This window comes from Cherax quadricarinatus, chromosome 23, assembly GCF_038502225.1.
Source record: "Cherax quadricarinatus isolate ZL_2023a chromosome 23, ASM3850222v1, whole genome shotgun sequence".
NCBI classification, from domain to species: Eukaryota; Metazoa; Arthropoda; class Malacostraca; order Decapoda; family Parastacidae; genus Cherax; species Cherax quadricarinatus.
Window position 1 is genome coordinate 26,801,501 of NC_091314.1, and position 13,453 is coordinate 26,814,953.

A 13,453-nucleotide genomic window follows, 5' to 3' on the forward strand; every position below is an offset into this window, starting at 1 on the left:
TAGAACAGGACAATAATAAACTATGCACGATTGTGGTAACTAGTGACATGGTCCTTAGACAAATAGAGAAACTAAAACCTAACAAATCCCCAGGCCCTGATTAACTGTTTGCAAGGGTGTTAAAGGAATGTAAAGAGAAACTTAGCATACCTTTGGCTAATCTTTTTAACATATCACTACAAACGGGCATAGTGCCTGGTAAGTGGAAAATGGCAAATGTAATACCTATTTACAAGGCAGGTGACAGGTCCTTGGCTTCGAACTATAGACCAATAAGCCTTACCTCTATAGTGGGAAAATTTGTGGAATCAATAATTGCCGAAGTGATTCGTAGCCATCTTGATAGGTACAGATTGATTAATGAATCTCAACACTGTTTTACAAAGGGGCGTTCCTGTCTTACGAATTTACTAACATTTTTCACTAAGGTGTTTGAGGAGGTAGATCATGGTAATGAATATGACATTGTGTATATGGACTTCAGTAAGGCTTTCGATGGAGTTCCACATAAGAGGCTATTGAGGAAACTTAAGGCACACGGAATAGGAGGAGAAATTTTTTCCTGGGTAGAGGAATGGCTGATAAATAGGCAGCAGAGAGTTTGCATAAATGGGGAGAAATCAGAATGGGGGCACGTCACTTGTGGTGTTCCTCAGAGGTCAGTGTTGGGACCGTTGTTGTTCACAATTTACATAAACGACATAGATGAGGGATTAAATAGCAACATAAGCAAATTTGCTGATGACACCAAAATACGCCATCCAATTCATTCTAATGAGGACACTAGAGAACTCCAGGATGATTTGAAAAGACTGATGCAATGGTCGGAGAAGTGGCAGATGCAGTTTAATACAGACAAATGCAAAGTTCTAAATGTTGGACAGGAAAATAACCATGCGACATATAAACTAAATAATGTACATCTTAATACCACTGATTGCGAAAAGGATTTAGGAGTTCTGGTTAGCAGTAATCTAAAACCAAGACAACAGTGCATTAGTGTTCGCAATAAAGCTAACAGAATTCTTGGCTTCATACCTAGAAGTATAAATAATAGAAGTCCTCAGGTTGTTCTTCAACTCTATATATCCTTGGTTAGGCCTCATTTAGACTATGCTGCTCAGTTCTGGTCACCATATTACAGAATGGATATAAATGCTCTGGAAAACGTACAGAGGAGGATGACAAAGATGATCCCATGTATCAGAAATCTTCCCTATGAGGATAGACTGAGGGCCCTGAATCTGCACTCTCTCGAAAGGCGTAGAATTTGGGAGGATATAATCGAGGTGTATAAATGAAAAACAGGAATAAATAAAGGGGATGTAAATTGCGTGCTGAAAATTTCCAGCCAAGACAGGACTCGCAGCAATGGTTTCAAGTTGGAAAAATTCAGATTCAGGAAGGATATAGGAAAGCGCTGGTTTGGTAATAGAGTTGTGGATGAGTGGAACAAACTACCGAGTACAGTTAATGAGGCTAAAACGTTGTGTAGTTTTAAAAATAGGTTAGATAAATACATGAGTGGGTGTGGGTGGGTGTGAGTTGGACCTGACTAGCTTGAGCTGCTGGGTCTGGTGCCATGCTCCTTCCCCAAGTGGAGGTGACCAGACTGGGTGGGTCATTGAGCTAATCCTGGGGGAGGGGGGGGCGGGTCATGGACCTGCTCTGCATGGGTCAGTAGGCCTGTTGCAGTGTTCTTTTTTTCTTATGTACTTAAAAAAAAAATTCAAGTCAATTTTATGTGAAATTTAAGATTTTATATGCAAAATATGAAAAGGAAGCGGCAAAAGCAAAAGGTACTTCGTCTGCTAGGAATGCTTAAATCATGTCTGAAAAAAAAATTTAGTCAGGAGATTCAATGCAAAAAAAATTACAATTTACCTCATTACAATAGCCCAAGTCTTACCCGAGGAGCGAAAGGATGTGGTGCAATCCAGGTGATTAGCTGACCCATTATTTCTACTTGATAGTAGTAACCTTTTATGGAAATGAACACCTTCCTAAGTGCATTGGCTTCAATAACATAATGCATAAATTCTATGGTTAACCTGCGACACATTTCAATCGTAGCTGAAAAAGCAAAAATATAAAAACATAAATACCCAAACAGAGGATAAAATAAGAGGATAAGAAGAGTACTATACATTTTAGCCTCAGACTGAGACTCTCTTTAGCAGTTAAGTCTTAAAAGTATACAGTGCATATTCATATATTATATAACTTAGCAACAAAAAAGTACACAATGCATACAAAAAATTATTAAGAGTACAGTACCAAGCGGTGTTCGATGTATTGCTGGTAACTTAGAGAAGAGAAAGCAAAGAGTCAGGGGGTCATCCAAATCTCGCAGTGCATTAACAAAGGTAGGGTAACGCTCTCGTACAATGTGATCTAGCTTGTAAAAAGGCTTCTGGGTACAGAGCTTTCTTGACTTTTGTTTATCATTTCGAGACCATGCCTTCCTCATTTTTCTCATAAAAGCCTGAAATATATTGTGAATATTAACAAAAACCTGACACAAAATAGCAGAATATACATTACTGATGTGATCATTACTATTTTGAAGACAAGTGTGGAAACATACTGCATTACAAAATTATCACTTAGTTCCTAAACCCCATATTAAATAGCATTTCAATCATTGCAAGCTAACAATTACAGAAATGGGGTCCATTAATTATATTAAGTTACTGATAATATAACAAAGTTGTACAGTATACTTCAATGCACATACTGAGCTCTACTGTATTTACTGTAATACAGTAATGCATGTCCTAAGAGGCGACTGAAATGCCGGAAGCAGGGGACTAGTAGCCCCTTCTCCTGTGCAAATTATTAACGTTAAAAAGAAAAACTTTTGTTTTTCTTTTTGGGTCACCCTGCTTTGGTGGGATATGACCGGTTTGTTGATTTTTTTTTTAACACGTCAGCTGTTTCCCACCAAGGTAGGGTGAAACAAAAATCAAAGAAAAAACTTTCATCATTCATTCATATGAATGTATGTATGTACAGCCTCTCCTCACTTAGCGACATACTTGTTTACCGATGACTTGGACTTACAACGGGCTCTATGACCAGTATTCATACCTAAATAATATATATTAGAACTGATTTCCTCTATTCTGTTTATTTTAATATACAGTACACTACCGTATAAAAATTTAAAAATATACCAGAAATGTTATAAATGGTGCAAAGGTGACATTAAAACAATATCAAAGATGGCTGACCATTATAGTATGCTCCTCACTTAGTGACGAATTTGTTTACCAACGTGGTCTTAGGAACGGAACTCGGTCGTTAAGTGAAGAGAGGCTGTATACGTATTTAATTCAGCATCTGGCATCATTACAAAGTGGGCAGAGCTATAGCAGAGGGAGAAGCGAGCAGTGTCTCAGTAACTCATGACTGCCCATATAAAATACTGTATAATTATACTATTACTATCAATAAAAGTTATCTACCTATCACATTTATTCCAGAATACATATGTATTAGGTTTAACATAAATAATGTAGAAACGTGATAAAAATGCCTAAATTAATAAAAACTGACATTATACAGTGAGGTATTGAAGGTTGGAGGGCAGAGAGAGAGAGAGAAAAAAAAAGTAACCGCAACCATTACAGAAAATGTTACGCGCTATGCGCCTGAAGGGTAACTATAAAAATCACTCTTATCCTATGCAAAGACTGAAAAAAATGTGATTTTTCTCAGCTATGCACACATTTCCTGGAATATCTCAAAAGTTATTGACCTATTTCATGTTGTATTACTGTTAATAATAAACAGACTGAATGAAGTTTCCCAACAAACATTAAACTGAATGTTTTAATTTTGGGTGGTGACACTTTTGAAGTGTCAGTAAGGGGTGATTCCTCGATTAATGATGAATTCGTTTACCGACGTGGTCTTAGGAATGGAACTCCATCAGTAAGTGAGAGGCTGTAAGTACAAAATGCAAACTGCTGAGAAAAAAACACAGGCATGGGGAGATCGGAGCTATGAAGCCAAGTCACTATACAGTACATACTTTGTTATGGGGCTCCGAGCCTAACTTACAGATGAAAAAGACAGATCGAGATTACTGCAAACAGGAAACATTAAGGAACTGATTTATTCACTAACCAAGATTTTAGCCATGGTGGCGCTTATTTTTCTTTGCTGTGCAATTCATCACATATTCTCGATTTTTTTTTTTTTGTAATTTACACAGCATCTCATCAGCTTAGAAAATTTCAGTCTCCCCTTTTCTTATTATATCTACAATTTTGTATGGTTGTAAGACTGGATTAAAACTCTGTGGCCCTTACTGCTTACTCTGAGCAATAGCTACACTTATTAGTGCTTTCTGTGACTGAGACAACTTACCCTGTGCTCTCTGAAATTCCAGATGATTGGTTCATGAAGAAGAAATTGAATATCTTTTAAGAAGTAAAGTGTCTTGATTTTGGAGTCTCCTTTCTGTACTCTTTTCCTATGGCGAGGCTCACGAGGATATATTCCTTTAAGGATACATATTCGCCGAAAATCTCGGAGGGAAAGCTGTAACTTCTTGACAGCTGCATTTCTAGTTATGTACTTTTTAACCTCTCCTGCTTCTCCCTGAAATTGGGTTAATAATATTATGGTTACTGAGATAAGTCAAAAGCTTACTTACACAGAAAAGCAGGATAGCAATAAATAAAATTCAGTAGTGACTGCTAAGGGAAACTGAGGAAGTGGCCCCCCCCTTCTCTACCTCGGTTTTACACATCTGAGATACAAGCGAAAGTTATTACATGAACCCACACAGACTCATGGTGATAAAAAATCTCATTGTTAATACAAGTCCAAAGCATCCTGTTAAAAAATAAACCAATATTTTGACCCAAGGAACTTAGAAAATCCTCACAGATTATTAAAGCATACTAGGAATCTACTATGAGCTGACCAAGAAGCTACTGTAGAGTGAGCATAATTCCTACTGTACCACCAGAGGGTCACATCAACCTAATAACCTCTGCAGCCAATGATCATATGAGTGGCCCCTCAGGTATCTAAATGAGTCATTCTGGGTGTATTACATAATACAGGTTAGCCATCACTAATCCAGCATCAGTGGGACCTGTAGTGTGCCAGATTACAGTGTGTTTAGGTTGGAATACATTTAATTATCCTATCAACAGAGACTCTTTCTGCTACATCTTCTTCATTTTCATCACTGCTTTCGCCTCCACTGGCTTGCTGCTGCACAATTTCTGAGACAGTAGTATAATGATGAAATTTGAGTCAATCTGAAATTATGCTAGCCAAAATTGGTGCCAGATTACTGATGGAACAGTATAACTGACTGCCGAATTAGTGATGACTGACTTGTACATGTCATGCCTATTTAGGAGCACAGCATCAGTATGGAAGCCACACCTGAAAAACATGTCAAGAAACTGGAGAAAGAGCAGAAGTATGCAGCAAGACTAGTTCCAGAGCTGAGGGGAATGGAATTAATGACTCTGGTGGACAGAGAACTATATCTCAATCACTCTGAATACAAAACAGATTTAGGAGGTTGGATTAACAGTAATCTAAAGCCAAGATAACAGTGTGCAAGTGTCTGCAATAAAACTAATATAATTCTCAGTTTCCTGTCAATAAGTATAAATAACACGAGTCTCAAATTATACTTCACCTCTACATATCATTGGTTAGGCCTCATTTAGATTATATTGTGCAGTTCTGGTCACCATATTGCAGAATAGACATAAATATGCTGGAAAGCATACAGAGAAGAATGACAAAGTTGATCTCATGTATCAGAAATCTTTCTTACGAGGATAGACTGAAGGCACTTAATCTGCACTCTCTAGCCCTTTCAGGGTTGGTGCTGTACTAGTATGGCTTGCGCACCAGGGTTGGTACCGTACTTACACGCATAAATTCTAGCACCTTCAAATCTAGGGAGATTAAGCTGGTAGGCCTATATATGAAAGAATGGGTCTATGTGGTCAGTGTGCACAGTATAAGAAGAAAATCCTGCAGCACACAGTGCATGAGAGAAAAAAACTGACCGTGTTTTTGCTTTAAAACAGCGACTTTGCAGTGTATTTTCGTATGGTGTTTATGGTTGTATTCTAGTTTTCCTGGTCTCATTTTATAGAATGGAAGACATATCACAGAAATTGAGATGATTTTGATTGGTTTCACAATGAAAAGTACCTTGAAATTGAGCTCAAAGTAGCAGAAATGTTCGATTTTTGCCAAAGTTCAAAAGTGAACAAATCATGCCTCACGTCCAATACGTCAACTGGTGAGTCTAATATTATTTCACAAGTGCACTGATATTATTTATACCACTTCTACACTAATGCAGTTGTCTGCATAACAGTAAATCTTCTATTTTTTTGTGAGAATAAAAATTCTAAGGTGAAAGCAAAAGAAATGTAAGAGAGGCCTGGGGACGTGACTAATGAACAGAACAAATGTTATTTTAGTGCCAGGAATGTCTGTCTTGTTTATTCTGAACCCTATTTGGAAATTGGCATCTTTTGAAATTTGTGTGAAATTGGCAAAATTGCCAATTTCTGACCACTTTATTGGATAGTTGAAATCGGTAAATGGGTGGTTTCTTGTACTCATTCGATAGAAAAAATGGAGTTCTAGCGAAATAGTTATGATTTTTGTCGACTGGTACATTGGAATTGACCGAAAATTGGGATCACAGTGGGCAAAATCGCCAATGCGTAAATATCGTTGAGACCACTAACTTAGCGAGATCATAATTCCGCAAGTTTTCCATCAAATTTCATACTTTTGGTGTCATTATGATCGGGAAAAGATTCTCTATCATTTCATAAGAAAAAATCATTTTTTTTCGAAAAATTTCCGACCCTGAGAACAAGTTTAGGAGAGGGCCTGCCAACCCTGAAAGGGCTAGAAAGGTGTAGAATTATGGGCAATACGACTGAGATATATATATAGTGGACTCTCCCTTTTCGTTGGGCTCTGTTTTCATGTATTTCAGTTATCACCGACTTTTCTCGTAAAAATATTGGCTCAGTTTTCATTACTTTCCTCTGTTCTCGTCATTGGTACAGTACCTGTCTAAGTGCCACGTGCACACAAAGCCTCCCAAACACGCATTCTGAGGCAGTGTCGCTTTGTTTCTCGATGAGTGAACATTATCCTGTGAGGTCATAGGAAACATTTCATAATAATTCATTGTTTTTTTGCACTTGTTTATTCTGTGTGACTGCTAAATAATCCACCATGGGCCCAAAGAAAGCTGCTAGTGCCAGCCTGTTGATAAAGAAGGTGAGAAACAATAGAATTCAAGAAAAAACTCTTAGCAAAGTACCAAAGTGGAGGAGGAGGAAGAGAGAGGGGAGAATGTGCCTTCTTCAGTGATTCTATGATATGTATAATACTAAAGCAGCAGGAGTCGATAAACGCTATAGCACCAGCCAATGATAAAGTGTAGCACTAACAGTGTAGCAAGTAAGTTAAGCAATTAAGCAATAGAAAAAGGATGAAACGAAACTAACTCCTCCAGTGTTATTGGAGGTATATAGGGCCACTGACATATGCCGCCCTGTCTATCTTCCACCATCCTAAACCAATGCCAGCATCCCCGAGGTACAATAAGTGTAAATATTTCTTATTTATAAATTATGTACAATGTTTGTGTGTATAGTGTTGGTGGCTTCTGCTGCTGCCTCCATTACCACTAATATGTATGGCTTATGCTCTCAGTGGCCCTTATAAACCCAACATCACCACCACCACTTACTCCTCACATATGTAATGACATATTTTATTCATTCTAGAGTATATATCATGTTTCTATGTTATTAATATTGTTTATTATGTCATATTAGATGAACTGTGATAAATAAATAAGCCCTGGAATAGTCATTCTCTATAAAATGTATTTTTTGTTTATACTTTTGGGTGTCTGAAACGGATTAATTGGATTTACATTATTTCTTATGGAAAAAATGGTTTCAGTTTTCGTGAATTTCACATTTTGTCAGACTCTCTGGAATGGATTAATCAAGAAAAGGGAGGGTCTACTGTAAATGGAAGACAAAAAGGGAGGGGATATAAAGAATGTGCTAAAAATATCTAACCAAGACAGAACTCACAATGGATTCAAGTTAAAAAAAAATTTAGACTTAAAAAGGATATGGGAAAGCACTGGTTTGGTAATTGAATTGTGGATGAGTGGAACAAACTCCTGAGTAGCATCAATGAAGTAAAAAATCTTGGTACCTTTAAAAACAGGTAAGATAAGATTTTGTTTGGATTTTTAACTCCTGAGGGTTAGCCACCCTGAATAACCCAAGAAAAGCAACTGTGCATCATCGAGGGACTGTCTGTCTTATTTCCACTGAGGTCCTGAAGCTTGTCTCACAGGATGCAACCCACACCAGTTGACTAACAATAACAAAAAAAAGCACAATACCATGACTGGAACGATAACAAATAACCCACACACAGAAGAGAGGAGCTTACGACGACGTTTCGGTCCGACTTGGACCAATTACAAAGTCACAAGTTGGACCGAAACGTCGTCATAAGCTCCTCTCTTCTGTGCAGGTTATTTGTGTACAGTTGACTAACACCCAGGTACCCACTTGCTTACTAGGTGAATGGGACAACAGGTGTAAGGAAACATGCCTAATGTTTCCACCCTTGCCAGGGATTGAACCACAGGCATTCAGCATGTGATGCGAGAGCACTGCTTACCAAGCCATGGGTCACCTTGACAAGTACATAAGTGCATGTGGGTGGGTGTAACTTGGACCTGCCTAGCATGGGCCTGTAGGCCTGTTGCAGTGCTCCTTTCTTATGTTTCCACCCATGCTGGGGATTCAACCATGAACATTCAGTGTGCGAGGTGAGTGCACTGCCAACCGAGCCACAGGACACCACAAAAATTATAAAAGGTCATTAAGTAAAAACAAATAGACATAGGTAATTTAATACATACACAAATATTGAACTGGGCCATGTGAGGTAAACATTAATTCATAGAGCAGCACTAAACCTGTAGTGATCATACAGTGCTCGGGAATGGGAAGCAATCAAATATAATTCAAGAAATGGAAGGACAGCTATTATTCCTTGGATGAAGAGCCATTTACCAGCACTCAGCTGGCATCTGAGAGGACCCCAGGTGTTATCCTAGATGAGGCAAGACGTATAGGCAAGTCTCCTAACACCTACAGTGGAACCTCAAATTTCGAACGTATCGCTTATCGAAGTCTTCGAAAAAAGAACCCTTTTTACGAACCAACTTTGCCCCTATTATCGAACTCGCCCCTATTTTCAAACCGCCGGGTACCGGACCTGTCCGGCAACCCACTCTGTCCGTGTCCCCACGCAGGCGCCATGAGCCAGTCTGGTTTTGTTGATGCTTGAGTGAACACTAACCTGTGATCTCATTCAAACATTTTACAATTATTTCATTGTGTTTAGTGCTTGTGGGACTGTGAAATTAGCTACAATGGGAGCAATGAAACTTGCTAGTGGTAACCCTGTGGTAAAGAGAGTGAGAAACACCATAGATATGAAGAAGGAAATAATACAGAAGTGGAATGATGTCCAAATGTTTGTGGAGAAGTACCACCCTGAGCAAGCTGAAACAAGCCATCTTTGCAACAAGTTCAGTGACAGAACCATGTCCCATTTTAGGGAAATCTTAAAGAGGCACCAGAAATAGAGGACTGTGGACATTTATTTTGTGAGACAGGGGTTCAGTGACTAAGCTGGTCCTAGTGGCATTAAAAGACAGAGAAGGGAAGTAACCCCAGAGAGGGCTTTGATACCTGAAGTCCTCATGGAGCGGGATTCCCCTTCCAAACACTAACCTCAACCCCTTCTCTCCTCCTCCCTATCTTCCAGATGCCATCACCAATCTTCAATAAAGGTAAGTAAAATGTTATTTCATATGTTTATTTAAATTTATTAATACATAATTGAATGCTATATTTGTTGTATGTAACTATAAATAATCTCTATAAAATGTATTTTTTTTTTGTGAATATTTTTGGGTTTCTGGAACGGATTAATAGTATTTCCATTATTTCTTATGGGAAATATTGCTTCGCTTTTCAGATTTTTCAAATTTAGAACTAACTCCTGGAACAGATTAAGTTTGATATTTGAGGTTCCACTGTACTTCTCACTGCCTAGCAGTAAATATATATAGGAGTTAGTCTACTGTTGTGAGTAATATGCTAGAAGAGATCTACAAGGAACTGCAGGGAAATAGCACTGATTGGCTGTCTTGGAATATCTTAGGTCACCATCCCTTGTGGGTTGTTATTACATTCAAGGGGAGTGCTAAACCCGTAGGGGGGTCATAGAGCGCCTGAGGAATGAAAAACATTCCATCAATCAACCAATTTTTATTTACTTACAAGATTACATTGAGATTATAAAATTACAAAAATGATTTGCAGTGCAAAGAGAGCCACTATCATGCCTAGGCATTATGGGCAGACTTAATTTAATGGCTTACAGACTACATAATACTAAAGAAATTGAACGTAGTTTAAGTTGTGCATCTTGTTTATTTATAGTACACAGTAATTTCACTCAAATTACAATAGTTTCAATAGTAAATGTTGTAATTATATTATGGGAATATAACATTGTGAGTTGTTGAAAGTTTACAGTATGAGAATGCTACAATTGGGTAGTAATGGTTTGGGTAGGTATTTATACTACAAGGTAGTTTTAATCAATATATGAACTTTGAGTGTCACATTTTGAAGTTTTAAGATTTAGATAATTAGGAGATTTTTTGGTAAAGTTAATAATTAATTAAATACCGAGTATTTAGTTTAGGGTGATTAAGTGGTTTTTGAGAAGAGTCTTAAACTGATGTTCAGAGCGGGTTACTTTAGTATTAAATGGTAATGAATTCCAAATTTTCGGGCCCTTTATGTGCATAGAGTTTTTATAAAGTGAGATATGGACACGAAGTACATCAAAATGAGATCTATGTCTTCTGTTATGGTATAGTGACCTGTTAAGGTTGGTGAGAAGTTTGAGTGCAGGGTTTATGTTTGAGTGTAGTGTTCTATATATGTAGTAGGCAGATGAGTAAGTATGGATTTTCTTTACGTTGAGCAGTTTTTGAATATTGGTGGAATATGTTGTCAGGAGTGGGAATTTATCATCATTCTGACTGCAGCCTTTTGCTGGGTTATTAGTGGTCTTAGGTAATTTAATGTTGTTGATCCCCATGCACAAATTCCATATGTGAGATAAGGGTAGATGAGTGAGTGATACAGTGCCAGGAGAACTGATAATGGAACATAATACCGTATCTTTGATAGTATGCCTACTGTCTTAGAGATTTTCTTGGAAATCTGCTATATATATGTCTGGAATCTGAGGCTATTGTCAAGGTGGATTCCTAGGAATTTTCCCTCTGTGAGTCTTGTGATGAGTGATCCGTTTAGCATTATATTAAGTGGAACATTTTTCAACTGTTTCCAAACTTAATTCATGCAATTTGAGCATTGGTCCCATTCCTTAGAGCAAGAGCCCTTCGGGGTTAATAATCCAGATAAAATCTTCTTTCTAGAAGGGACTGAATTATTATTGTATGTGTAGATGTGCTGCCTTAGCGGCCATGTAACACATGGAGAGTCAACCAACACTCATCATCGTGTAAATAACACTAAATCCATTTAATAATCTTCTCACTTTTGAATATTATGTCGGTCTGACAGTTACACCTCAAACACAAACCACAGTGACCAACACCTTACCTTCTTCTTCTTTATTCCTGCCATTTTAGTAGAGAAGCAAAGCAACAGCAGCAGCAGCAGCAGCAGCAGACCGTCGCGTGTTTACTGGAACTACTGTTTGTCTTCATTATTCCTCCAAATATCTTAAAATAAGTTAAATTTGCATTATATATTCTACTGCAACATGTTTAAAAAAAACGTAATATCAACAATTTATCAAGAAAATTATAAATCTAGTATTATTATTTAAAACAATTTTGTTACTTGCGAATGCGGAAAATGGTAGTTCATTTGTTAAATAAATAAGAAGAGAGCAGCGGAGCTGCTGAAAGATATATGCGCAGAAAGGTGTATTTCTCTCATTGTATATATTAAACCAAGAGTTTACTTTAATGCCTGTTGGCTTTAACTCCCATTAAATGACCTAAATAACACTTTCTCAAATATTGGGCACTAGTAAATTCACCAAATCTAAAGAAATAATTCTAACTAAACCTAATGACCTTCCCTCCTACCTTTGGATACACCATATAAACTAAATGATTGCTTTTCAACTACTGGAACAAATCTTGTCAGTAAAATCTCAAACTCCCAAGACTAACAACTGTCAATCTTGATCACATCTCCAGCAATCAAGGAGCTAAATACAGAAGGAGGAAACTTATTCTCAAACCAGAACACAGAGACAACTTTATGAACCACTTGGATCAATGGTATAAGAATTACGAGCCCATTGGCACACAAAAATTTAATGATGATTTAGTTACCACTATTGAGAGTGTCCTCACAGATCAAGTGGGCAGGAATAGAAAACAAAGACCCTCCACTATAAATAACAATAAAAACCAATGTAAATACTATAATGATCTAGAGCTACGCGCTACGCAATCTAACACATGCAGCTAGGAGGACTGGTAAAGCATACTGTGAATGTAGAACCCCAGACCTGCTCAGAACATTCCAAGCAAGGAATAGAAAGCAAGAACTTAGGCAACAGGAATGGGAACAGTTTGTTAGTGGATTAAATAGGTCCACCCCTTTAAGTTTGGCTTGGAAAGGTATAAATAAAATAACCAGGAAAAAGACTGGCAATGTTGCTCATCCCTTTCCTCTTGAAAAAGCAAATGACCTCATAAATGACTGGTCCAAAACATCCAGGCATGAAAACCTTCCATCTCATATTAGAAAAAATTTAGAGAGTACTTCTGAAGAAATGTTGAAACTGATTAATTTTATGAGCCAAAATATTGATGAGAGTGATTGCCTCTTTACCGAGTATGAATTAGATAATGCATTAACTAAAGGTCGATCAACTGCTCCTGGAGAGGATGGTATAACCTATGATATTCTCAGAACTCTAAGGCACGTGCCTGATAACCCTTTGTTGGCACTGTATAATCTCAGTTACACTGAGGGCGTTCTTCCTACTTCCTGGACCAATAGTCTCATTGTGCCTATCCCTAAGCCCCAACAGCCTGATACATTTAGGCCGATCTCCTTAACTAGTTGTCTTTGTAAAACTTTTGAAAGAATGATACTTAACAGACTGTACTACAGAATCAGACACCAACTTTCCCCCTACCTCTATGGGTTCATGAAAGGTAAAAGTGTGCAGAACTGTATTTCCACCTTTCTCACTGCACACACCTCTACTAGTTTTACCACTTTTCTTGATCTAAAATCTGCATTTGATATTGCGAACAGAACCG

The 13,453-nt window shown here is 37.7% G+C and overlaps 1 protein-coding gene across 1 annotated transcript in view; it reads right to left on the bottom strand.

Moving 5' to 3' along the window:
- LOC128685567 (pescadillo homolog) overlaps nucleotides 1-11,890 on the bottom strand; it is an 86,541-nt gene extending 74,651 nt beyond the window's left edge. The window contains exons 1-4 of the mRNA XM_070088031.1: nucleotides 11,766-11,890; nucleotides 4,375-4,608; nucleotides 2,278-2,485; nucleotides 1,910-2,073 (exon numbers count right to left, since the gene is read on the bottom strand). Coding sequence (XP_069944132.1) covers nucleotides 1,910-2,073; nucleotides 2,278-2,485; nucleotides 4,375-4,608; nucleotides 11,766-11,789 — 630 coding nt within the window. The 5' untranslated portion in view covers nucleotides 11,790-11,890. The remainder of the gene's footprint in view (nucleotides 1-1,909; nucleotides 2,074-2,277; nucleotides 2,486-4,374; nucleotides 4,609-11,765) is intronic.
- Between the last annotated feature and the right edge of the window lie 1,563 nt (nucleotides 11,891-13,453).